This window comes from Cygnus atratus, chromosome 5, assembly GCF_013377495.2.
Source record: "Cygnus atratus isolate AKBS03 ecotype Queensland, Australia chromosome 5, CAtr_DNAZoo_HiC_assembly, whole genome shotgun sequence".
NCBI classification, from domain to species: Eukaryota; Metazoa; Chordata; class Aves; order Anseriformes; family Anatidae; genus Cygnus; species Cygnus atratus.
In genome coordinates, this window is record NC_066366.1 from 32085559 (window position 1) to 32110564 (window position 25006).

The 25006-nt window shown below is 50.8% G+C and overlaps 1 protein-coding gene across 1 annotated transcript; it reads right to left on the reverse strand.

The window, feature by feature from the left end:
* Positions 1-5695: 5695 nt before the first annotated feature.
* Positions 5696-23772, reverse strand: LOC118244265 (transmembrane protein 151B-like). Its single transcript, XM_050710848.1, has 2 exons — positions 23683-23772; positions 5696-7126 (listed from the first exon to the last, which is right to left on the reverse strand). The coding sequence occupies exons 1-2, from the start codon at positions 23770-23772 to the stop codon at positions 5696-5698; spliced, it is 1521 nt and encodes a 506-aa protein (XP_050566805.1).
* Between the last annotated feature and the right edge of the window lie 1234 nt (positions 23773-25006).

Consider the following 25006-nt stretch of genomic DNA (forward strand, 5'->3'; position numbering starts at 1 on the left):
GGAAATGGCGGTGCCGGGCGGTCGCGGCGCGCTGGGCTCCCCCTCTGACATCACGTCATGAATATGCAGCAGCGGCCCCCGGAGCCCAAAGTCACCGCCCCGCCGCCGCCCCTGGCCCCGGGCGGGCAGAGCCTCAAGGGGGGCTGCGGGCGGGGGGGGGCTCCGAGCCCGATCACCGAGACCGATCGCCGAGCCCCGGGGTTCCTCAGGGCGGGGGGACACGGGAGGTCGCTGATCTCCCGCCCTGCATGTGGCCCGCCTGGCCCCGGGCTCCTCAGGAGCCCTCAGGCACCCACCTGCCCTCGAGGGGAGCAGGGCTTGCGGCCGGCCCCCACAGCCATGGCTCTGAGGGGATCCCCAGACTCCTGAGGCACCCGCACAGCACCCCTCGGCCTCCCCTGCCCCCGAGCCTCGCCAGCCAGCGCCCCACAGGCTGCATGGCCACCCCAACCCTGTCCCTCCATCGGGATCCACGTCCCCTTGTCCTCCTTTCTGCTGGTGCAAGAGCAGGGAGAGGTCTGAGGAAGGAGATCTCCGCTCTTACAAAGTTACCAGCGTGGTGTAGGGAAAGTCACTGGCAATTAAAAAAAATGAATATATCTGGCACTGTCTGTAGGAATTATGGTGAGGATCTCAGTTGAAAGACACCATAAGGAGCAATGTCGTTACAACACAGTTTTCAGCTCCGCAATAGCAACCAGCATACGACACTTACCTAGCAGCTCCTGCAATACTCTGCAAACCTGGATAAATAGAGGAGTGCGAGGAAACAGTGTTATTTCCATTAGGCGAACAGAGAAACGGAGGCACAACAAGGTCGCGTATTTCCCTCCCGAGTCACAGGCTCTGATCTTTTTGTTTTTCTTCCCCGAAGCTATTTGCCTTTCTGATAGGAATTCCTAGGATATTGGAGCAGGGCCAAGGGGATTTCATGACTGGAATTAAAATGTCACTCCCTCCCAAGTTCCTCACTCTGCAAGGAGGAGACACTGACAAATCAGCCCCCGGAGAGCATGCGGCAAGCCTGGGTGCTCTCGGGTAAGGGAGGCACTGACATCCCGTTCACGAAGACCGTGACGACTCTGGGGCTCAGAGGTGCTGTGCAGGTGGTTTCTAAAAGCTTCACGCGCAGTCGCTGTCGCTGCTCTCTCCCCCGTGTATCCGTATATACCCATCTGTCGAAGTGCACTGCGTGGTTCAGCGCTTACTCATATGGAGAGCGCCTTCTAGAAAGTAGCTCCTTCTTCAGCTTTTAGTTACCTCGTGAGAAAAGCAGTGGCCATTACAATAACGCTGTGTTTCTACGGCATTGTGCTCCCGAGGGTTTCAGGCAGATTTACAATTAGAGGCTTACGGCACTACATTGGCCCTGTGGGCACAGGGAACGTGCTGGTTTGTGACCAGGAGCAAGGAGGCAACAGCAATGGTGGAGACTTGACCAAGACCATCTGGGGAGGCAGTGGCAGAGGGAGGCTGGCCTCCATGCTGCGTGTCCACAGCACGCCTAGATCTCAATGGGCACAGTGTGCTTTGCCCAAATGTCGTGTGTCACCCTCCCAAAGGCTGAAGGGGAAGGGGATGGAGAAGGGAAAGGGAGCTTTTATCTGCCAAGGGGAGCATGAGATGGGAACTTCTTGCAGAATGACACAGGCCAGGCTCTGAGCTGGTGTAAGACAGCAAAGCTTTGCTGGAAACAGAGGAACAATGGGAATTTTCACTAGCAGGGGATCTGGCTTCAGCTCGTCTGAGAAGGGCTTTATGTCAACAGCGAGAGGCAGGAAGAGCCATATGAAAATTGGACCAAGATCCTGCATGCACTGCCAGTTGGAGTGCAAACTGCTGTGGGAAAACTTACAGAGGAGTGCTATATTACCATGCAGAAATCAAAGGAACTGGCGATTCTGAAATGCTTTTAGGAACTGAAGGAAAATAGACTCTCCTGGCCGTTCATGTCGCTGAATTAAGTGACACGGCTTTGTTCTGCAGGCAGGACACCAGTGACAGTGCTGCTGTGAGCAGGCAAAGGACAAATGCAGGGGCTCACAAATAATTTGGTGCTTTCTTCTTTTCCTTACTTTTGCTGCTGTGACACTGTGTTGCCACCTCTCACCAGACTTGCTGGGCAGTGTAGGCATGCTTGAGAATATGCCTAAGAGCTACACAGTAACCAAGAGGTGAAATCCCCATACTGAGAGACTTCTGAAGACACAGGAGAAAGAAAAAGGCAGAGAGGGAAAGAGGGAGGCAAGGAGGCAGGGTGGGATTTGCTGGACTTCCTCACCTTCCTCTGCTTTTCAGCCTTTTCTAGTTGGGACCCCATTGGGAACCCATTGGGACAAGGATGGGTTGGCCCATCCCTCTCTCTTCAGAGCGAGCCAGTGCTCCAAAACACCCATTTGTATATCAGAAGCCACAGACCTAAAAGGTCAGCAAAAGTGGCTTGCTTGTGCCACTGCTCCGTTGCCAAAATAGTCTGTAATTGGACACAAAATCCCCGTGTTTTGTGCAAGGTGTTTCCACAGAGCTGCCAGATTTGAGAGTTTGTCCTCTTTGTCCTCTGCCTCAGGATTTAAAGGGCAGCAGTGTCCCCTCCATCATTAGGGGACTGATCCATCACATCAGGAAGCTGCAGCAATGGCAAGAGTGACAATGACGTGAGGTCCAAGGGTTGGCAGGAGCAGCCCTGCCCTGCTGGGTAGGGGTCCCAGGATGACTGCTCAGGTGTTTCCTGAGCAGGTCATCTGCTGAAATCAGCTTATTCAAGCCCAGGCCACTATGGGAGCTGCTCCCAGCTTTCCAGTTACCACCACCAGTGGCTACAGCAAGTAAAAGGAGGGAGCTCCAGTGGGGAGGGGGGGACTTTTGCAGCTCAGGGAATACTTCTCAAATAAATTCCCCAAGGCTGGGCCAGATCACAAGGAGCAAGGAAGTAGAAACCCTCTGGGCTTTTCAAACACTGACAAGAACACAGCTTGAGAGCTGCTGGATCTTTTTTTTTTTTTTTTTTTTTCCTTCTGAGGACACTGCAAAGGTTAAACTTGGCATAAACTGTCTCCATTCTCTGCCCTACCCATCATAATAATGGGATTGCTAGAGCTTGTTCATGTCGGATAATAACACTGTTTAACGTGGCCACTTCTGAGGACCCAAATATAACACTCAGTCCTGAAATACATATGGGACCCAGCTGGCTATGCCAAGACCTTGGACATGGCATTTAAAATTGCAGGTGGCTGCAGCAGCTACTTGAGAAGACTGAAATGTTCCCTGACTCTGCCCGGGGCAAGCTTGCCATAACTGAGTTCTGCTGCTCGTTTGAGATTTATCCGAGCTGCATCCGAACTCTGTTCTCTTTTAATTTATATTATTCTACCATCTCTTCCCTTCTCCTTTCTTGTCTTCCTCCCTAACACCTCCTTCAGTCAGTAGCAGTGTTGAAATATTCCAGCCTCTGTGTTTCTTGAAGCAAGCTTCAGCCTCCTCCAGCTCTCAAATCTTCCATATGTGCTGGTTTAAACTTTCTGTCTGAGTGAAGACAAGGGGAGGGAACCATATGAAAGACTTGCATTTACTCCATCTTCAGAATAAAAGTAAATCAGAGATGAGTCTGAGCCTGGAGTTCGGATCTGATCCTTTCCTCCTTCCTAGACTCTTGGCTGGGGGACTGGGACTTGGTCATTATGGGGTGGATCTAAGTCTGGATTTTTTAAATTTTCTTTTTCTTTCCTAAGTTTGACATTTATCCAGTTAAGGATTTTGGTCCCAGTCCAACAATAATCATTACCCTGAGCCCAAACCTGATTCTTCCATGTGTCTGGGTTGGTTATTCTTTTTTAGAGGTGATAAACTAACACATCGTATGTGTTATCTATCTTTTGCAATAAATGCCAAGCTGTCAGAATGAAAATGTCACATAAATCATACATAAAGTATTTACATTAAAAAAGATTGACTCATACAAATTTAAACCTTTCTGATGGTGCCATCCTTCACAGCAGGTTAGCCAGGTATTGCTGATGTGAAAGCAATGTTTCTATCTCCGGAGTTGAAATAAAACACAGTGCATCAAAACGGAGTCATCAAACCAAAACAAAATATATTTAACATGGTGCAACAGTCAATGCCATAAGAAATCACCATATAAGTATGCAGTTATATATACTCCACACATACCGATATGACTTTACAAATCTCATATTACACATAGATACACACAGAACTGACTCGGGAGGACGCATTTGTTGCCAGCCCCTTGGTTCCTTACCTACTTGCTGTAGGGAGTTACGACGCTTTGTTTTCGACAGTTACTGTATTGCGATTGTATTGCGCTCTCCTGCGAGTCATGGTTGATGCCCATCTCTGCCATCCACGTGATGAAATGGTACAGAGCTTGCTCAGCGCATGGCTGTCCCTTGCGGGACAGAGGTTTGGCAGCCTGCAGGGTCCCTGATGGGTCCTGGGCACGGCCAGGAGCTCCTGGGTCAGTCCCTGGCTCTTGGGAGGACTCAGTTGGCTCTGCCAGGACTGGTCACCTCCTGGACGTGACCCTGCTGGGCTGATCTAACAGGTTACTGAAGGCTCTGCACCTGCTCATGGGGAAGCTGTGCAGGAAGAGCCTCTGAATTACCAGTGGGTGGGTTGTGGTAGGTTAACACCACGTTTACCTTTCCCTCCCTGGCCCCTCTCTCCTTTGCCAGCCCTTGCAGCTCTGAGCAAGTGGTAGGAATGAAATAACCACAAACCTGACCTACAGTCCTAAAAATAGTGGCACTAACAGGGCACTGATCTACATTACGGCTCTCAACGACTGCTAACACTGGTGGAGCTGAATGAGGTTAACTACAGCTGGAAACGCAGCAGCATCTCTGCCACAGACCAGGCAGGGCAAGGTTAGCAAAGGGCATGCTTTTTGCTTTATTCATGTGTCTCGCTAATCTGTGGTGAAAGTCTTCAGCACTTCTCAGGGGCATATCTTGTGGCTGTGTCAGAGGTCAGTGAAATGTGTGCTGCAAATACCTAATTTTTGGGCAATGGAAGCCAATTACAGGCTGAAAGACACCTGGCAAAACCCCAGAAAGACCCCGTGAAAAATTGGAAAGCAGAAATGAGAAAATCGAAATAGGAAGATAATGGTAGAGAGAGAAGAGAAAGTGACTGGTGAAAATAAAATTTTAAAAAGCTTTGTTTGGGGTTTGCTGCAGGTAACTCAGAGCCTGTGGATCTGAATTCTCCTCCTGACTTGACATTGACTGGCCGCAGGCCTTTCAGTGCCTCGCTTGGCATTGCTGTCTCTGAGTTTCTTACCTTGCAGGGCATCCAAGAGGGCAAATGCACTGCAAAATACGGGCTTTATGAATCCTCCCGTAGAAACAGCTGTCAAACACTGTGACTGAAACGTAAAAGAAAGAGTGGGATGGGAGAAGAGGCAGAGACCCAAGGAACAAAGAAATAGTGAGGAGTAAAAGAGCAAAAGGAAGAGGGGATAAATGAACAGGAAGACCAATGGGAGAGGAAAATAAGCTTTGGAAATGAGGTTGGCCACTTGTCAGGGTGACCATATCCTCATGCAATGGCAGGTTTTGAACTGAAATCCGCAGCTTGTCCTGCAGACTGACATTTGCAGGCTGTGGCATCTCTGCAACCACCACAGTTAAGCTGCTTCAGGGCAGAGGAGCTGAGAAACCATGGGAGCCCATCACAGAGACGTTTCCAGACAGGAGGAGCGTCTGACGTAGAAGTGTCGTCCGTCGTGCCCCTCTGGCCTGTGCACGATCAGGACAGGGAAGAAGCGGGCATCATGGTAGGTTGGGGGGTTTTCGTTGACAGCCAGCTGGCTGGAGTAGGAGCAGCACTGCTCGTCGTGGCAGCCCCGGTCAGCGATGCTGCTGCTGTGGCTCCTCCAGAGGCCTGTCCTGTGGGAGCCGTGGACGCGGCAGAGGGAGAAGCGGCTGGTGTTGAGGGACAGGCGGGAGTTGCCGCTGCAGCTGTGGAAAGCGTGGCGTGAGAAGATGGAGGAGGTGCTGGAGGTGCGGTTGCAGCGCTCGCAGCCGTGGGTCGCTTCGCTGTACCGACACACTGTGTAGCTGTTGTACGCCGGGGAGTCAGCCAGGTCCATCAGCATGGCCTCCGAGTAGCTGGGGATCAGCTGCCGGTTGGTGCAGATGTGCCACTCCAGCTCTGTGCTGTCCTGCGTGGTGTCTCGGGGCATGCGGTACCTGTAGAGGGGCTCCTCCGCCGCAGTGGGTGCCGTGTACTCCAGGCCCAGCAGCTTCTCCACGTGGTAGTGGACATACGCAGTCCGATACTCTATGAGTACCCTGAGTGGCCACGAGATCATCAGGATGGCAGCCACCCAGAAAGCATAGTGGGACACGTACCATGGGAGGTGATCCGGGTCCCCGTAGGCCATCATAAGCTCTTTAAAGTCCACGTTTTTGAGCTGCATGCCTTCCCTCACCTCCATGTAGTCATCCAGACCCTCAATCTCTGTGAAGAAGTGAGCTCTCTGGGTCAGGTAAGAGTTCTCAGACTCAATGTTGGCAAAGCTGAAGCATTTGGTGAACCTCAGCTTGGTGGCTGTGTAGCTCTCCAGGCCCAGGAGCTCCTTGGAGATGTCCTTGTACCCACAGTGAGAGTAATCAAACTCAGCTTCAGCCACATGGGTGTTGACCCTTTCGTGATAGACTTGCGTAGTGGTGTAGGCATCGCCATTGCGGTACCGGGTCACCTGCCGGGTTCGCCGCACGAAGTGGTAGCTGATGGCCTTCCACCAGATGCATGGAGTAGCTTGCTGCATGCGGTTGATGCATTCATAGACGCTGTCCACATCCGCCTTGTACTGCAGCTCTCTCTTGACGTGGCAGTGCCAGCACTCCACCAGGTAAACCACGTAGAGCATGGAGAGGAAGGCCAGTGGGATGTAGACATAGCCGTCCGAGCAGGGGCTGTCATGGTAGATCATGGACTTGCCCTTGAAGGAGCTATCGAAGCTGAGCTTGGTGACCCGGGCCAGCTGACACCAGGCCACCGCTCCCAGGCAGCCGTACATGAGGATGGAGAGGAGGAGGCATTTCCAGTGGGACTCTCTGCACATGCAGGCACTCAGGGACTGCTTCACGGGGCGTTGCTTCAAATCACACCACCGGGGATGGGGGGAGAAAGACAAAGAGAGGAACCTGTCAGTCACACTGCTTTACATAGCACACACACGGTGCCTTTTGCTTTCCAGACTGTGTCTGGGTTCACTCTCGACTGCCTGAGGACTGGGACACCACCCTACTTCACAGAAATGGGAATATAAACCGCTTTTCCAGAAACACTGGGGCCTCTGTGGGGGCAAGACAGGCCCCCACATCCTCCTCCGTGCAAGGAGCCAGCACCCGCCCTTGTCTACACACCCTCCTCTGAGGCCAAGAGGGCTTCACAGCAGGTGACCCGGTCAAAAGCACAGGGCTGTGGGCTTGCCCTGTGATTTGGGGGGCTCCTGCACCATGCTGCCGGGGGGGCAAGGAGCAGCGTTCTTGGTGGAGCCACAGCCCCCTGGGTCGCACGGCACAGGGGACCAGCGCCTGGCAGAGCTGGAGCTGCCGCCTGAGTCAGAGCTGACTCAGCCCCAGCCCTGAAACCTACCGAGTGATCGACACCATTCTCTTGGAGGCGAGCCATCAGGAAAATTACCAGATTCAAGCACATTTATTTGAAAAAATTGTCAGGATTACAGCACAGTGCAGTATAGCTGCAGGCTGGTTAGAAGACGAGCTCCTACCTAAAACACCTGAGTGGTTTAAGCGTTAGAGCTAAGGGTGTATGAGTGAACATCTAAAATGTAGCAGCACATCCCTTTCTTTCAAGTCACAAAAGTCAGGCTGGAAGTGGAGGGGGAGTTTGCATTCTTGTACTCCCGCTGTGCTCACTGAGACGATGTGATTGCAGTCCTTACCCCAGTGATGTTGCAGCGAATCAGCTGCATTGTCATGCTATGTTGGGCTATAATAAAAAAGACCAAATCCAGCCAAGCAGCTAGCAGAAACAGAGTTGTCTTTCTGCAAAGAGCAGCAGCAGCATGGGTTACACTCCTGGCTGGCAGCTGCTGGTCCATAGAAAGTACATGACATGTGGAGGGCTGAATGCATCTCTCTCATCACCACCATCCTTCACTTCCCCCTAACTCAGAGAAAACGACAGCGAGAAAGCAGTTACATGCTGATATTCGTGCATCATCATGCCCTCTGCTGAGCCTGATTTTATGCAAAAATAGAAGCATGCTGCTACTCCTTCTCCCAAGGGGCCACCATGCATCAAACTACTGCATAGACACCAGCAGATGCTAGGTTTGAGAAACGTCTTCTCTTTTTCTCCAGAGATAAAGTTCTCACCCAATATAGCTTGCTCAGACCCAGAGTAGTTAGGATTCAGTAAGTGAGCTTGAACCAGCGAAGAGTTTAAGGACCAGCATCTTATGACTCAGGAAATAATAGCGCGGCACCACTAGAAAGAATTTACTGTTTTCTCAATGAGATGGAAGCATTGGCACCTAACCTTGCAGGGCTATCAGATCAGGTTTAATACTACTTAATACTGCCTTTTTTTTTTTTTTTTTTCTGTGAGAGAGCCACTTCTAAGTAACTGTAGAGGTTTTTATGATTCATTTTGAGCACTGCCAAATAGACTACACAGGGTTAGGTTTTTGATTTTGTAGCATCTAATCTGATGCTGTGTAAGTGCAGAGTAATTTTATTTATTTTAGGGAGCTACACCATTCATCTTCAGCAACTAAGGGCAAAATTTGGCCCATGATTCTTCCTGATGCATCCAGAAGAAACCTACAAAGAATTTCTATTCCGATCCCAAGCCTTCTGTATATATTTGTGACAGAATGAAGAATAATTATTTTGGACTGTGTTCTCTTTGCTAAGGTCATTTACTGAAACAGTGGCCAGAATGGGTGCAGAGGAGCTAAACAGTGCACGGTACAACACTTTTTCTGCACGTAGGGTAGAGAAAAGACCTTAGTATGGGAAAGAATAAGGCTGTTTTCCCTAGCCTTTGGCAGGAAGCCTTGTGGAAAGCAACAAAGTGGCTTCAGGCGGTCCCCAAATCAGCTGAATACTATCTATGGGAGTTTTGGGGATGAATTCCTGAGTCTACGTGCAGTCATGAAGAGTTTCATCTCTTGAAACTCTTGTCAAATACCCACTGCTCTGTCCCAGTGCCATTACTGCTCTGACATATGCTTCTCCCCAGCTGCATGCTGGCTGTCCTGGCTCTTAGGGACTCTGACAGGAATCTCTGTCTTTTGTTCTTTCTCTTGACTTTACATGGAACTAGAGTTTTTGAGCACTGTCATAATGCAAAAATATGGACTGCAATGAAGAACTTCAAACCTCCAGCCTTTTTTCCCCTGAAGGTTTACTGAGGTGAAGAAAACTCTGCAAGTGAAACTCTCTACTCCAGTCACTGGGATGGAGCAGAAGGAGACAGCAGGGCAGGGTTCTGTCATGGGAATTGAAGTCCATACTCAGCAAATTGTTTCCACAGGTACATCTCACACGAATAGAATCTGGTTAATACTCTGCAGAAATGCCGAGGACCCAGCTAAGGATGTCTAGCAGTCAGTTGTAATGTAAGGTGTGTGCTTAAGTACTCCAGGAACCCCAATCCTTTCCAGAACCCATTGAAATCACTCTCAGCCTGGCCCTGCAAGCAGCCATGCAAGGGCTGTCCCATGTCAGTTAAGGTACTGTTTGCCAAAGGCACTGCAATCCCCACCTTTCCTTTATCTCCCTTCCCTTTGCCTAATAAACTTCTCTGCTCTCTGAAGCTCTGTAGTCCAACTTGCAGCCCACAGGTTGGCTCCTACCCAAGAACTGATTCAACCAGCCCTGCTGGTTAGGGTTATCAGTGGCCATACTGGAGCCTGAAAGCTGGCAAATGCCTCCTAACGTGCTTAGCCCCATGAAATGCCACCCCAGCTTTGGGGAAAGAGGTGGCTGCGACCAGTCTCAGAGCAGCACTGGCCTGAGCTGGCAGCAGCTCCAAGGCTTGCAGGTCCGGGTCTCTGTATGCATCCTGTGGAGACACATCAAAAATGGCCTTCAGACACCTGCACCGAGAGGGCTGGATCTGCCTGAGCTGGGGTACCTACACTGTTTTCACTGCAGCTTGTAAGAAATGCAGCTTCTCTCCTTCCTGCGTTAGTGAGGCCACGCAGCTGTGGTGTCCACTGGCAGATCTCTCGGATGCACACACACCTATAGTCCAGCTCAACAGGGCCTTGGTGCCTATAATCCTTTGGGAAAACCATGATTCTTTTCTTCTGACACACCTCCTCATACCTTCCTTTGCTGCTAACCAGACTTCACTCTTTGCAGTCCTCAGGTATAACAGGTTCTCTCCTCCAGGGTCTGCCCCTTCGGCTGTCCCTGTCATTTCATGTCCTGACTATGTTCATCGAGCCTGTATCTCCTTATTTCTCCTTATAATATTAGAAACACTACTAGTGTGTTTGTAAGAAAGACAGGAAATGTAATAAATAGTTACAATAAAAGTATCAGACATTCAAAAGTCTAATAAGGAAATATATCTTTCCATCTATCTTTGCATAACAAATTCATTAACATGTTAAACCAGTGGCTCCCAGGCTTTATTAAGTAACATACCACCTTCTTGCAAGCATGGTGTTTGTGGTACTACATGGAATCTTCTCCTTGTCATGTGCAATGTTTCAGATCGAAATGGGGTAAGCTTGTATTTGGGGATGACTACAATAAATGCTTAAGAAAACTAATAATTTCCATGATAACTTGGGCCAGTCAGCAACCGAGAGCTGCATTCTCTGGGGAATGCCGTGGCTTCTGCGTTGTTTTGATGTGGAGCAAAACCATAACCCATGGAAAATGTTAACAGAGAAATGTAATTGAAGAAAGTGAGGTCAGTGAACCCTTCAGAAAGCCAAGGCCAAGCAGCGACTGTCTCAGAACAGGCAAAAGCTCAGTCACCAGGCACCTTCCCTGCAAACTAGGGCCCACAGATTTGGGCCACTAACCCAAAACAAAAGGTTGGGGTAGCCCTGCCCCAAGCTGCCCTTCCCCACTCTACCTTTACATCGGTGCTTTTTGGCCTATCCGTTCCAAAAAAATTTCCAGCAGAGATATGTAACTGCATCCCACACAAAATGGAGAGGCGGGTCCGTGTTGTCCCATGGTCTGTTTGTTGTCTGGTGGCGTGGAGTCTTCCAAGACACTAAATGATAGATGTTATTTAATTCATTGCCGCAGTTGCTGGAAAATAGTCTGGAAAGCCCTAGCTGCTGAAGAAAAACTGGAAATTCAACTGACATCTACAGCAGACAGGAGTTTCCAGGCTAGCAGCATTTTGATTATTTCTCCTTCAAGAAACTTTGTGCAGAACTTAGTTTGCAAATGATAAAGCACTCAGGCAGTGGCTGAAAGGGCAATTGCCTTCAAAGACACCCTCGGATGGCGGATGCTGGAGATCAAACGCTGGTATGCAGGGACCGGCGTGGAGCCGGCACACCCACCCTGCTCCTGCCCCAGCTCTGCAGCAGCCAGCTCGGCTTCTGGCTGCAGCAACAATAATTAAAATCATTTAAAAGTAGTTCATGCTGTAACAGCATGCAGATTTGGGCTGTTAATCCTGCCTAGTGTAAAGGCTGGGGAGAGAGCAGAGGGGGAGCGTGTGGCCCAGCACTTGGCAGCTGGAGCAGAGTGTGGCCAGGGGCTGGAGGGGCGAGTGACCAGGGTTTTGGCTCTCTCACCCATCTCTGGACTGCTTGTGAGACCAGCATGAAGATGCAGGCAGCTGGGTTGTAACTGGTAACCATCCTACGTGAGACTACAAGCAACTACACTGAGGTGGCCAAGAAGGCAAAAAATTACACACACACCCCAACACACACACAGACACACACCGAGCCCTGATTTGTCCTTAAAAGACACATTTGAGCTGTAAGACCGATGCTAGAGAACAAAATATTTCTGGGTGATTTGTGTCCCTGGGGTCCCTTCCTCGTGATGGATGTATAACAAGGAATGAGTTTCCTGGGGTTTAGGTCAAGGCGGGCTGGATGTCCCTGCTCCCCCAAACAAGCATCCCCCATTAGCATGCGTAGGAAGGGATGCTCAGAGAAGCCCAGACTGATTCCACCAGCCCAGGATTTTGGGTGCCTACCTTTAACCTCTAGTGCCTCAGTTTTACCAGTGAAGGCTCGTTGCCTTTGCTGACCTCTGGACACCAGCACATCTGATGGCCAGATTCACTCACTAACCACATGGCTGTCCTAGGTGATGGCTGGGATGGTTACAATACAACAAAGAGCCAGATGGTTCTTTAGTCCTCACAGGTAGTCATAGGGATTTTTCCTATTAACTTTGCAAGACTGTTCTGGGTCAGAAAAGTTCAGCTTCTGTTATGATCCAAGCTACCTTTACACCTTAAGACCGGGAGACACCATACCTTCTCTCTTTAGCTCCTATACCTCACAGGCAGTGCAATTTCACTCTACAATCCTATGTACATCCCAGTAACTGGTGGTTGGTGAAAGCTCATCTTCTATAAAGACACACTGTGTTCATTTATAGACAAAAGCAAATGAAGGGCCTGCAATCCCTTCTGCAATTTGTTCTGATGATGAAATTTCACTGCCATTGTAATTTTGTCTCACTTTAGTCCCCAGTGATGGCAGTGGGGATGCCCATTCTCCATGTGATGAAAGACTCCTTTCATACTGCTGCCTTCTCTCTCTGAAGGTGCTTCTCCATGCTAATTTTGACACCTCTAAGCTTTCTTTTGACATATTAAACGGGTCAAGGTCTCAAAGTCCTTCACTGCACGGCTTTTATTCCAGCTCTTTGGTACTCCACTCTCTCTCTGGCACCTTGAAATCCTTCTTAATGTGTAGCCTGCAAGTGGATACAGGACTTCAGCATTCATTTCACTGACATAATACCAAAACATAAAAAGACCTCCCATTCCCACACATTTTCCCTTTTTAATATCACCAAGAATTGCATTAGTAGATTTTGGACCAGCACCACCCTGGGTGTGTAAATTCAACCATTCACTGCTCCTAGGTATTTTTTGAGTCACTGTTTTGAGGAAAACTAAAGACTTGGCTGCACTCTCCACCCTGAAATGAGTGACTTCAGATTTGGCTTTGGATTGAATAACAAAATTATTAAATGAAGCAGATCCCTCTGTAGGACAGTGCTCATCTCATTGTAACAGAACAGCCTGGTAATGTTTGTGCCAACTGTAAATGTTACCAGCAGTAATTTTATGCTTAAATCCAGTGGATAGTGTCAAATCTAGTAATTATTCCTCCAGAACTCTGCCAATCTAATGGCTAAATACCCCATTAACATATACAAGACAACCGTCTTCATAAAGCCAAGTGTCAGTCATTAGAACAAGGCTGTGGGTGTTGTGTGGACACTGAGGTGCTCCTCACACTTCTAGTGCTGACTGCCGGGGGTAATCCTGCAAGCAGCTTTAGATGCAATGCTAAGACAAACCCTGCCAGAGCTTTGGTGGAGCACGTCATTACCTAGCTTGCTGTTGTCATATGCTATTAATCAGTAGTTGTATTTCACTCCAAAAGCAGGAGTATGGCAGTGTGGGCTTGGAGCATTACTTTTTCTTTGCTGCTTATGGCATGCAAATGGTTACGGTGACAATTACAAACCTCTTGTTTTGTCCACTTCCAATCTGGACTGCCAGAATAAATTTGAACTGAAGGCTACCAAGCTGACCCTGATGGACAGGGAGAAATAGCCTGTGAAGTTCAAAGGAAGCTGTTTAAACTGTTTTGGAGTTATTCCTTAAAAAAACTGTGTATTATTTTGCCATATGTTTAGTATTTCTCTGTAGCTCTCTAACAACAAAATGGCTTTTTCCTCTTCTGTCAGACTTAGTACTTCAGTCTCTTTGAAAACTCCATCATGAGCTGGATAGGCAGAAAATATGCTGCAACAGCAGGAATTTATTCTAATGTTTGTTTTGTGGACAGTTTGGGGTCCAAGTTTGACTGCCTGTGTCTGGTTTGCAGTCAGATATCTGGGTTCCCCAATTTCAAAAGCATTTAAATTCTCCTTTGGGGAAATCATGACAAAAGCATTTCCTGTCCCTCGAAACCTTATGTGTGAACGTGTTTGCCCTTGGTGGCTGACCTCAAGAGCTGCAATTTTGCTGAAGCAAAATGCTATCATGTCTGAAATGAAAGAATGAGAGAAAACAGAAGGTACTGAAGACGTGGCCTGAATGGAAATAGAGAAATGAGAAGGAAACACAGGAGGAGGGAAGTGAAGAGGTGGAAGAGAGAAGAGGGTGGCCTAGACATGCTCCAAATGCAAATGTCACCGAGGCAGGGAAAGGGCTGTGGGTGAGGTCGGGGACCTGCCAGCCTGGGCTGGACCGGGAGGGAGTCGGGCCCAGGGAGCAGAGGCATGAGGCAGCACCTGGCATCATGGCCCGCTCCTGCTCTCCTCCAACACCACGGGGTGACCTGAGCACTGTCTTCAACAGCAAAGTGACCCCACAGCTCAGGGTTGCTCATATGAGCAACAAGTCGATCTTTTGTTTTCGTTTTAGTTCTGCAAGCATAGTCTTCCTGTCCACAGGAAAAAAAGAGAAACGCTGACATAGGACTGGAAGAAGAGAAATAGAAGTAGAGGAGAAAGAACTGAAAATGGGGGATAAATTAATGCCAGCCACAATTTCATTTACCTCCGTGGATTTATACTTGTGACAAATACATCCCAATGAGATAGATGAAAGGGGAAGAACAATCAATAACCACAAGTCACACACTTTGGCAGGTGGCGACCTGCCTGGATGAAAGCAGATTTTTGTCTCTGACTATGAGGCTTCTTCCATCCTGATCAGGAGAGGGCAGTGGAAAATATTCCACTGCTGATGGACGTGGCAGGATGTAATGCAGAGAGGACCAGCAAGTCCTTGCCAGATGAGCTTTCAGCTGTGCTGTTGACCGTAACTGAGGTGAGCTCTGACGCCAGGACCAGCCTCCAGTTTGCTGAGAAAGGCCTCACATGTGTCCAGTGAGACAGGGACAATGCAATGAGGGCAAGGAGATATCTACCCCACTTCCCCAGTCACCCACCACAGGCATGGGTGCAGATATCAGCCTCCAAGTCCTGAGGTGATCCTGTTGAAAGAATCAAGGAGACCGGGTTGACCAGGGAGAAGACAACGACAGGAGAAGAGTCAGAGTACAACCTCTTCTTGCCTCTCAGGGCCAAATGAACTCCTAGGTGAGATGCTCATTAGTACAGAAAGAAAGGAGCCTGCAGGGCTGTGCTAAACCAGATGTTGGTGTACGACAGTTAGAAGTACTCCTCCACCATGTGACCCAATCTGGGCACCACATGGGGCATTGATAATAAGGCCTGGTGAGGGAAAAGGGAGATATTACAACAGTCATCTCATAAATTCCATCCTGGGGAGCCTGAAATAAAATCCATCCTCTTATCCGTCTTGAACTACAAGAAGCCCATTACCCCCAGCTCACGCTGAGCCAATAGAAAGTGCTCTCAGCATGGCTGCCAGCACGGAGGGAAAGGGAAATATCAGGAATAGAAGGCAATGGAAAAAGCCATTTAGCATCAAAGGGAATTTCCCTTCGGTCCTTGAACACGTCGTACGGTTGTTGCTGCATGTACGTTTTGAACGCACCATTTGCTCCTCTGCCATGGAGCTCCTGACAGAGTGAAAACCTCACGCAGGCAGGGGCCATGACGCCAGCGCTGAGCAGAGAAGCTCTGTGACTTGGTTTAACAGGAGCAACCTGCACGCATGCCACATGTTGGTTGTGTCACCAATGCGGAGGCATTCGCTTCAGCAGCTGTACTGCGGTGAATGGGGATGGCTGGGCTTATGGTTGTTCAAAGCCCCGCAGAGATTTAATCTCCTCCTTCCCTCACCGGAGGGCAGAAAAGTGCACAAAACGGAGGCACTCAATTCTCTCCTCAGCAGAGGCTATCACAGGACAAGACAAACCACGAACTGGCACACATCTTGCTGATCCACCTGAATATCAGCTGATAGGACCCCCCTGAGGTACCGTAGAAAGGCAGCCCGTTAACTTCACACCATTCACCCTCATGAATTCAAGCATTACAGCCACCATCTGAAGAAGAGGAAAGCAGAGGTCAGGACAGAGGGAGCTTCCAGTCCTCTAAAATGTCAGAACCAGAGGTAGCTCTTACAGGATACTTTTAAGTTCTTCAAGCAGAAGCAAAGGAAATCCCAGAAAAGATAAGGCATTTGGACCCCAGCCAATATACATGCAGAACATTGCATCGAGTTGGGAAAGCTGCCCACTAAAATTTAAGGGGAGGAAGGTGAGGGGCGTGAAGCATTCGGCTCCAGCCACCTCCACCAGCAATACACGAGCAGGCTGCTGCAAGGAAAGCCACACAGGTACATTTTTGGTGCAAAGGAATCCTAGCAACGAAGCGGTCACCATTTGCAAACAGAAGTCAGGGCTGTTTTAGTGACAGCTTCCTACAAGCTCGCAAAATACTACACTAACAAAATTATCCCTTTCCCCCTCAAATTGCTGACGTTGCTGCCACTGGCTTTTGACTCAGCAGTGACACAAAGACATATTTCCTATGCCTCCCCCTTGGATATCGACCATTCCTAGAAGGCACAGAAAACCTGGCTCCACCAGGCAGCCTCTGGTGAGAGACCTGCGTGGTCTCTCACCACGTGGCTGGGCCACCACCTCTGCGGGTGCCCTTGCTGCCTCCTGCCTGGCTAGGAGAAGCCATCCATGGGCAAGCTGAGCACCACCGAGGTGACCCTGCAGCTACTGTCTTAGCAGCCCGGGTGAGAGGATATGAAGGGGAGATGGTGGCCTATGAGAGGCCACCAGAGGCAGCAGCAGGACCCCAGTTACCTGCCGTGCCATGCCCCACATCCATGAGAGTAAGGGCAGCAGTCAGTGCCAGGCAGAGGCCCACCAGCCAAGGGGAAACAGGACGGCAGGGACAGGATCCCTATGCTTCATTCTGGGGACAGGGACAGCGTGAAGGGGAGAGCTCCACATGGTTGACATCTTCTGGCTGGATCCAACAGGAATCCACGCATACTGTCTTGCTAGCTCCTCACTGGCTGTCGGCCAGTTGTCTAACGCCTCGGTTTAGACAGACTTTGCAAATGAGAAAAATAGTTTGTTATTGTTAATGCCATTTAATCTTTGCTTACTCTAAAGGAACACCCTGAGATTTGAATGGGGGATAGAAACTGGTTACCTAAGTGGTAACCAGAAAAACCAGAACAAAGTGGCTCAGTGAGTTGGTGTCTCAGTCTCCTTCCTCCCTGTTTCCCATGTGGGACCTCCCATGGGCCAGCCATGCTTCAGCAGAAGACCTCCCAGCACCATGGCATTGGGCTCAGGCTGCAGCTGTGCCTGGTCCCTTGTGCTGCTGAGCTGAGCCTCCCCCGCAATAACATCTACCACTGCTCTGCCAGACTCAGAGAGTGCCTCTCCCCATCCCTGCACCTTTCTGAACACAGCTGGGACCTCGGCGCTGTGAGATTTTTTTTTATAATGATGCTCTTGTTAAGACGAGGTAGCATCCCAGCTGCTTATGCTTCCCAGTGAGAAAAGAGGATTCATGATGAATATCACTCCTTTCTCCGTCTTGCTACTCTTTTCTCTCTCAGAGACACATTCTGCAATAACCTGTGACAACACAGCATGTGAAACTTCCACTGCAAATTCATTTAAAACACCTAATGGTTAAGAGAGCTCCTGGGAGCCAGGACACCTGGGGTTTATTTCCTGACCTGACCATTGGCATGGCTTCATCACACCTTTCTGCACCACCCGAAGATATTGAAAAAATAGCATTTGTAAAGTGCTTTCACATGAGCAATGCAGCAGCACTCTCCTGGAGGAGGTGTGAGCCATCCCACCCTGCCACTCCACGTACCCGCTGGTGGGAACCACGGGCTTCGCCTCTTGCCTTGGCTGCAGAAGGACAGGCCCCTGCCGAGGCCCATGGCTGCTGCAGCTCCATGGCACACCTCAGGCCTGCTGACAGATTGCCACTCACAGCTTTTCACCACATGCCCTCGTTGCCTCCTTCCTCCACCAGGTACTTGCACTTCTGGCTGGTCACCTCACCTCCTGGCAGTCCCAAGGGGTTGTTTTCCACCTTTTGGGTCCTCAGCAGGACCCCCATGCTGGCCAGACCCTACTGGTGGATGCTATCACCCAGCCTCTGTGGCACTCCATGCAGGAGCTCCATGCTCCATCCCCTCCGTCCTCTCCAGGGGACACACACGGTGCCATGAGAAGGACTGCTGAGTACACCAGATACCACTTCCCAACCTCAGCTCTGCTGCAGGAAATCTGCCAGCCTGGTGGTGCTGCTGGCACCATGCAGCCGGGCTTCTCCAGCCTTCCACTCTCCGTCTGTCCTGCCCGCTCCTGCAGCATCTCCCCCTGCGGCTCAGGGGGCCGAGGCTGCTGGGGCAGAGCTAAGGTCACTGTAGGTGTTGCCTATGGCGTGTGGTAGCTGTTCCAGGTCTGGGATGCGTGGGGGAAGAACAGAAAGCATAAACTGTTATGCAGTTAGGTCCAGGAACTTCTCTTCCTTAATTCTGTGGCTTGGGATGAGATGTGCTGCGGGCAGGGCAGCCGCAGCTTGTGTAGGGTCCAGCATGGGTGGCATCCCAGGGATCATAACCCACCTAAAGACAGCACTGCCCCTTGGGTTTTGGCTAGTTAGCAGCACCACTACGAGAACCGTGACCTCGGCGAAGTTTCACGGTGCGCTAGTTTTAACTTTGTAGTTCTTAAGCTCAGAGGAGACGGATGAATGATTATAGTCTGAACGCGAACCCTTCAGTGAACTATATTTTTCATGATTAGAACTTAAAAACTAATTAACTACTTAACCACGCTTTTCTGGAAACTGGAGCTCCTGCTATAAGTGAGAAATCAAACAGAGCCTTATCTGCAGTGTCACAACAGTGTCACCGTAACAACTGCAGGGACTTACAGCGCTGATAGCTCGGCAGCGGCCGGGTTTGGTGTTAACTCAATGCTGCGTGTTAGAACACACCCAGAACCAAGCCCCACTGAATCCAGACCACTTTGGGACATTTCACTCTCCTAAATCTCTGTTCCTCTAGTGTCCCTGGTCACCAGCAAAGCTGTGAGCTATTTTATTTCAAGGTGTAGGAAAAGGGGAGAAGCCCCATGCTGTTCCTAGGGAGAAGACACCTTCTACCTCATCCCTGCCATGGCTTCCACTGAGTGAAAAGGAGCCTTGGTGACCACTCTTCCCTTCTTGGGGAAGATTATCTTCTGAGGCCTCTGAAATGAGAAAGGGAGAACAAGGAGCACATTTGGAGTTTCAAAGCAGTGTGCAGACCCCTTGCCTGGTACCAGCCGGCTGGCTGTCCTCCTGAGGGCACAGCATTAGGAACCAGGCCTGGACGGGACCTACCGCTTGGTCACCTTGTCTCTCCTCTCCCACGAGGCAACATCTGTGCACTTAGCAGCTGTTTGCCAAAGCTGTCCTCATAACCCTCCAGTGACAGAGCTCCACAAGCTCCCCAGTCACTCCAGTCCACTCCCCTGAGACAATTCCCTTGCTGGAAGGAACCAGGAACACCAGCCAGGAGGAGCAATGCAGTCCAATCTCAGCTACGGCTGTGATGAAGCACTCTCTGTTGCAGAGGACAGAGGACCTTGTCCTTGGAAGCCCACCCAGGTTGCCACTCAGAGCTCAGACACATCCATCTGTTGTTTCCTATCTATTTTTTTAAACTCTTGTCAGCTTCTCATTCAAAGTACAGAGAAGAGAGACAACTTCAGGGCACCAAGAACATGCACGTGAGCAGAAGATAAAGTGGGGCGCAGAAAAGAACAAAAGCAGAGTAAGATGTGATGCCTCAGCATGGATTTTCTTTTGACAGGATCTGCAATGCAAATATTTCCTGGAACTGCAGAATCATGAAAAATAAGCTTTCCTGTTTTTCCATTGCCACTATTGATGGAATTGTTCCTTTGTCTTTATGAGGCAGATGACTTGACTCAAGAAATGAGGTGCTCTCCTTGATTTGTGTTTGCTGAATGAGTGGGCGGGGGGGGTAGAAAGGGGCTAGCACTGTTTGACCCTCATTCAAGAGGGGCAATACTGTGCACCATACAAATATTACCTCTTTGGTCAATTATACTTGCCTGGGATGGTGATAGCCTTCCACTGTGCCAACCAGTAGCTATTATTCAGGGTGTTACTGGAGCAGGTCTTCTGCAAGAGGTTTGGAAGAGCTGAGGGGAAGAAAAGTACTTCCCTAGGTCCCACATTTCATGCTTGGTACCTCCTGAGCTTCTGCTTAAAAGACGGCAGGGACCAACATTAACCTCCTTCACAGGCCCTCTGTCCTCTCCCCTTTCCAGCCCCAGCTCCTGATTCTGTTTCCCACGAGCAGAGAAGCCTCAGTGAGGACAGCGAGCCTCTGCAGGAGGAGAAGGCAGCCACAGAGGCAGTGGAGAGCCAACAGGCTCAAGGGGGTCTGTGAGGGAGAAGGCTTCAGCAGAGCAAGGGGGGCTGCTGGTGAGGAAGGTGCAGCTACGGCAGGCCTGATAAACCTGGGAGGGCCGCCTGCCTGGTTCCTCCACCACCTCCCATCCACGTGGGTACGACTCCACTCATAGATGGGCACAATTTAAAGCTACCTAGTCTAAGTTATTTGTGGCCACAAACAGCACTTTTGAAACCAACTCCTGTTGAGCTTTGCATTGGCAGCAAGACGCAGATGAGACAGCTTTGAGTGGTCTCCCTCTTCTGCAACATTTCTAGGTACATCATCACGCTGGTGACCATGGGTTTCAGGAACGTTTACCCATGAGGTTTTCCCTCTTTTATTTAGACAGGCTAACTGATTGTGCTATGTCATGCCCAATTAGAGTCCTCAAATATGTAAGACAAGATAAAACCAGTCATGGACAACTGCTGTTTGACTCTGCCAATACAGACAAGACAAATACGTATTTCAAAATGTCAAGTGGCTGTTGCTTTCAGCTTCCTTCAGTGATTAGTTGGCTTTGGTAGCAAATAAATGATGTTTTTACTCACCAGCTTCACTTTCCTGAAAAAAAAAAAATCAGCTAAGTTTTAAAACTGTAAATATTTCAGACCATTTCCTAATTGAGGTGTAAGTTGGCAAAAATGCAGAAAAGTCACTATCAGCTCTTCAGCGTAGGTGTAGGCTGTCACAGTAACTAGCAAGACAAGAAAAGTAGCCAGCCCACAGCTTAACCAGGGCAGGACAGAGCAGTGGGGTGGAAAGGGAAGGAAAATATGTCCAGAGAATAAATCGAGAGCAATAACTGCTGAAATGTTCAGAAAAACATGTCCTTTCCATTCCCTCGCCTCAAAGACCCTCATTCTTTTTCACAGGTGCTGATGGGGTGGTAAAATTGTACACCACCACCAAAAGCACGACTGGTCCAGGTCATCCAGCTCTAGCAATCGATATCTCAACAGAAAAACAAAAACCAAAAAAGACCAGCCACCAAACTACAAAACGGCAGAATAGTGGCAGGTAATCCAAGGGCTTGCTCTGACATTGAGCACTGCCAGCAGAAAACCCAGGTGGCCCTTGGAAGGACGGGGCCAGGGCTGCAGTCAGGGACCCAGCAGCCGCTCTCCTTCCTGCTCCGCAGCTGCATCCTCACTTGTCCTGTTTTCATGAATAAAAACGCAGACTTCAGGCACGTTCTCTGCCACTCAGTCAGGATTTTATCTCACATTGATTTATTCCCCAATAAAGACAATTTTAAGTCACTGTTAAGATTTAAGTCCATGTATTTGATCCAAGTGAAATCCATAAATGACAAGACTAATATAGAAGACCATGAAATGCCTATTTAATTCAGGGCACTTCAATGCAACTGCAGGTCCCAGCACCAAAGAAAACAACACTATTTACATGGAGATGGAGGAAGCAAGAGCAAAAGACCAATGATGTAGGACTGCAGGGTTAAGACATCACTGTTACAGGCATTTGAGATATAGACTCAAATGTGCAAATGTTTGTATTGGAAAAGAAGAAAAACTGAGAAGAGGATGACTGAAGCAAGATATAATGTGCTTAGCAGAGAGATCAAGTGCTCTCATGTCTAGAAACGGCTTAGATATTTTTATGGTGGACTTAATATATTGGAAAGCCTTCTGTAGCTTGTGGCCATAGACCAAATAAATCAAAAAATCTCTTCCAGTATTAACCATCTATTGATCTTCTGCAGGGCTGTAATTACATTGGGGAGCTCTACCGCTAGAACAGCAGCTGTATCCTGGGCCCAGCCACAGCTCGTAGCGGTGAACTGTGTCGCAGGTGTTTAAAAAGCAATTGGACAGGACAAAACCCTAATTTTCACCCACAGAGGATAGTTTTTTCAGCCTCAGCTGAGAAGTCAATTTTCTATTATAGGTACTTTAAAAAGTGTTGCTTGTTTTTAACCCAAGCATACGGCAGCTCCATGTAAGCTTTGCTGAGATTACGACCATAGGACCACGAGGCTGTTGATGAGTAATGTAAACATTAGGAGAAGCTTTAAGCGGACAAATTGCACACAGAAACGTTCCGGGGTTGCCTTCACTTCTGTTTGCAGTGTTCTCTGCCTGTGTGGAGGCTGCTCCATGCACCCCCAGCAGCATCTGTGCTTGCTGTTAACTATTACAAAGAAAGTTCAGCCACTTCCACGACTTGCACACAGATTACACAATGCAAGCGGCAGACCTGTCAAAACAGTCGGGAGCGAAGGCTACATTACGGTTAGAAAAAAACCTCAGGCATTCCTAACACCGGGCCGCTCGCTGTCCCAAATGTACAGGACTGTAAGCATATTGTCATCGGCTGCCACACAGCCCTGCAGCTCTGTCTGGCCGGTGCCTTGTGGCTCAGTGTTTTTTGTGTCACCGCTCAGACACATCAGTCATTCCCTGCCGGTGATCTGCAAGGCCACAGTGAGGGCTTCGCAGCTGATGTGAAGAAGCACATTAAGCTGTTATTTCCTACGGTATTTTCTACTGCAGATTAGGCAAGAAGAGTGCCTAGGCCCTGAGACAAAATGGGAGAGATGTCCTCAGTCCTGTGGCCCAAGCATTTGAAAGCCACCGAGCCCCAGGCTGCAAACCCATCCTGCAAGTTATGCCAGTGCCCGAGAGCTGCAACTCCACAACCACCCCCGACCCCTGGGCAGCGGCAGGCACCCCTGGCCCGCCAGGTGCCGACCGGGACAAACTTCCCCTGGACAGGCCCCGTTTCTCCCCCTGCATCCTTCCCTCTGCAGCCTCCTCCCGGCTGCGGGGACCCCGCCCGCACCGCCGGCGCCCCGGGCACTGCAGGGCGCGGCGGGCACCGCTCCCCGCACCGCTCCCCGCACCGCTCCGCACCGCTCCGCACCGCCCCGCACCGCTCCGCACCGCTCCGCACCCCGCCGGCGGCCCCCGCACGGCGGCTGCAGGTAGCGGCCAGGCTGCGGGGCTGCCTCCCCGCTCTGCGGGCACCCCCCCGGGGCTCCCTCCTTCGCTCCCCGGCCCCCTCCCCACGCCCTCCCCTGCCTCCTGTCCCCCGGGACCCCCCCGTGAGGGTGTCCCCCCCCCTCCCCCGGCCGCTCACCTCCTCCCGCTCGGCGGCGGCCGCCCCCGGGGCGGGGGTGCTGCCCGGCCCGCTCTCAGCAGCCGCCTCGGCATCCCCCTCCGAGGACATCCTTGGCCATCACCGGCGGGCGGCGGGGGCTGCGGACCCCCGAGGCGGCAGAGAGCCCCCTCGGGCCGCCCCCCTGCCGGGAACGGGGCCGGGAACGGGGCCGGTGCGAGCCGCCCCCCGCGCCCAGAGCCGCCCCGCCGGGTCCGCCCGGCTCCTTCCAGCATCCCAGGCAGGCGGGCAGGGAGGGAGGGAGGGAGGGAGGCGGCGGAGGGGAGGAGAGAAAGGCGAGGCGGAGGGGGGTGCCCCAGCCGCTCCCGGCCCCCCCCCAGGTGGGAGCCTCTGGGGGAGGCTGGGAGCCGCGGGGGGGTCCTTCCCTCCCTTCCCTTCCCATCCCATCCCCTCCCGTCCCCTCCCCGCCCTGCCCGGGGGCTCCCCCCCGCCTCCCCCTGGGGGCGAGCATCCCTCCTTCCCTCCACGGGTCCCTCTCCCCGCTTCTCCCCAAGCCCGCACCTCGGCCGGGGCAGGAAGGGGGCGCGGAGCAGCCGGGCAAACTTCCCCGCTCCTCTCCCCGGCCGCACCGGGACCCAGCCCTGGGGCTGCCCCGGCCCGGCAGGAGGGTCTGCACGGCCCTGCTGCCCCCCTGTTCCCCCCCGAGGAAATGGAGGCAACCCGCTTCTCCTGTCCCTTTCTCCTTCCTTAGGGTTTCATCCACCCCCAGCACAGGTCTCCCCCCAAGAGCTGCAGCCTGCCAGGAACTCCCCACACTGCCAATATTTCTTCCTCCCGCCCGCATCCTGCGCATCCCGTCATTATCTGCTCTCCTGCTGCCCAGGACTGGTGTGCTGCACCATCTTATCTCGGCGTGTTTGCTTCATGTTTCATTACACTCTTTGCCTTGTGAGGCTCATCTCATTTGATCTGTTTCTCTCTTGGTGCCCTAGAGCAGTATATATTTTAAATGCTCCGTAAAATCTTGCAAACGGCCAAGTGAGCAGACTTGAGGCATCAGCCCTAGCTTTAATATTCGCACCTCAACTCTTGCTCCAACATGCTTGCTGCTTTTCAGGCGTGCTGCTCTGTACAGCTCCACTCCAGCGTAAGGCACTTGGGCTGCGTACCGGGCTGGTTAGGAGGGCTGCAGAGCAGGGAACAGGGCTTGGTGTGTGGATGTACAGAGGGAAAAGCCCCAAAGCTGGGGTTTTCTAGAAGCGTTGCACCTGCTACATCTGGATTTCAGGGCATGGATTGCATTGGGCGAATCTTGGCTGATCCAAGAGGGGGAAACCCACCTAGC

Bases quoted from the DNA above. Each gene is read 5' to 3' on its own strand.
- LOC118244265 (XM_050710848.1), bottom strand. From the start codon at position 23,772: ATGTCCTCGGAGGGGGATGCCGAGGCGGCTGCTGAGAGCGGGCCGGGC. The intron at 7,127-23,682 runs GTGAGCGGCCGG...TGTGATTTGAAG, and splicing joins CCGCCGCCGAGCGGGAGGAG to CAACGCCCCGTGAAGCAGTC.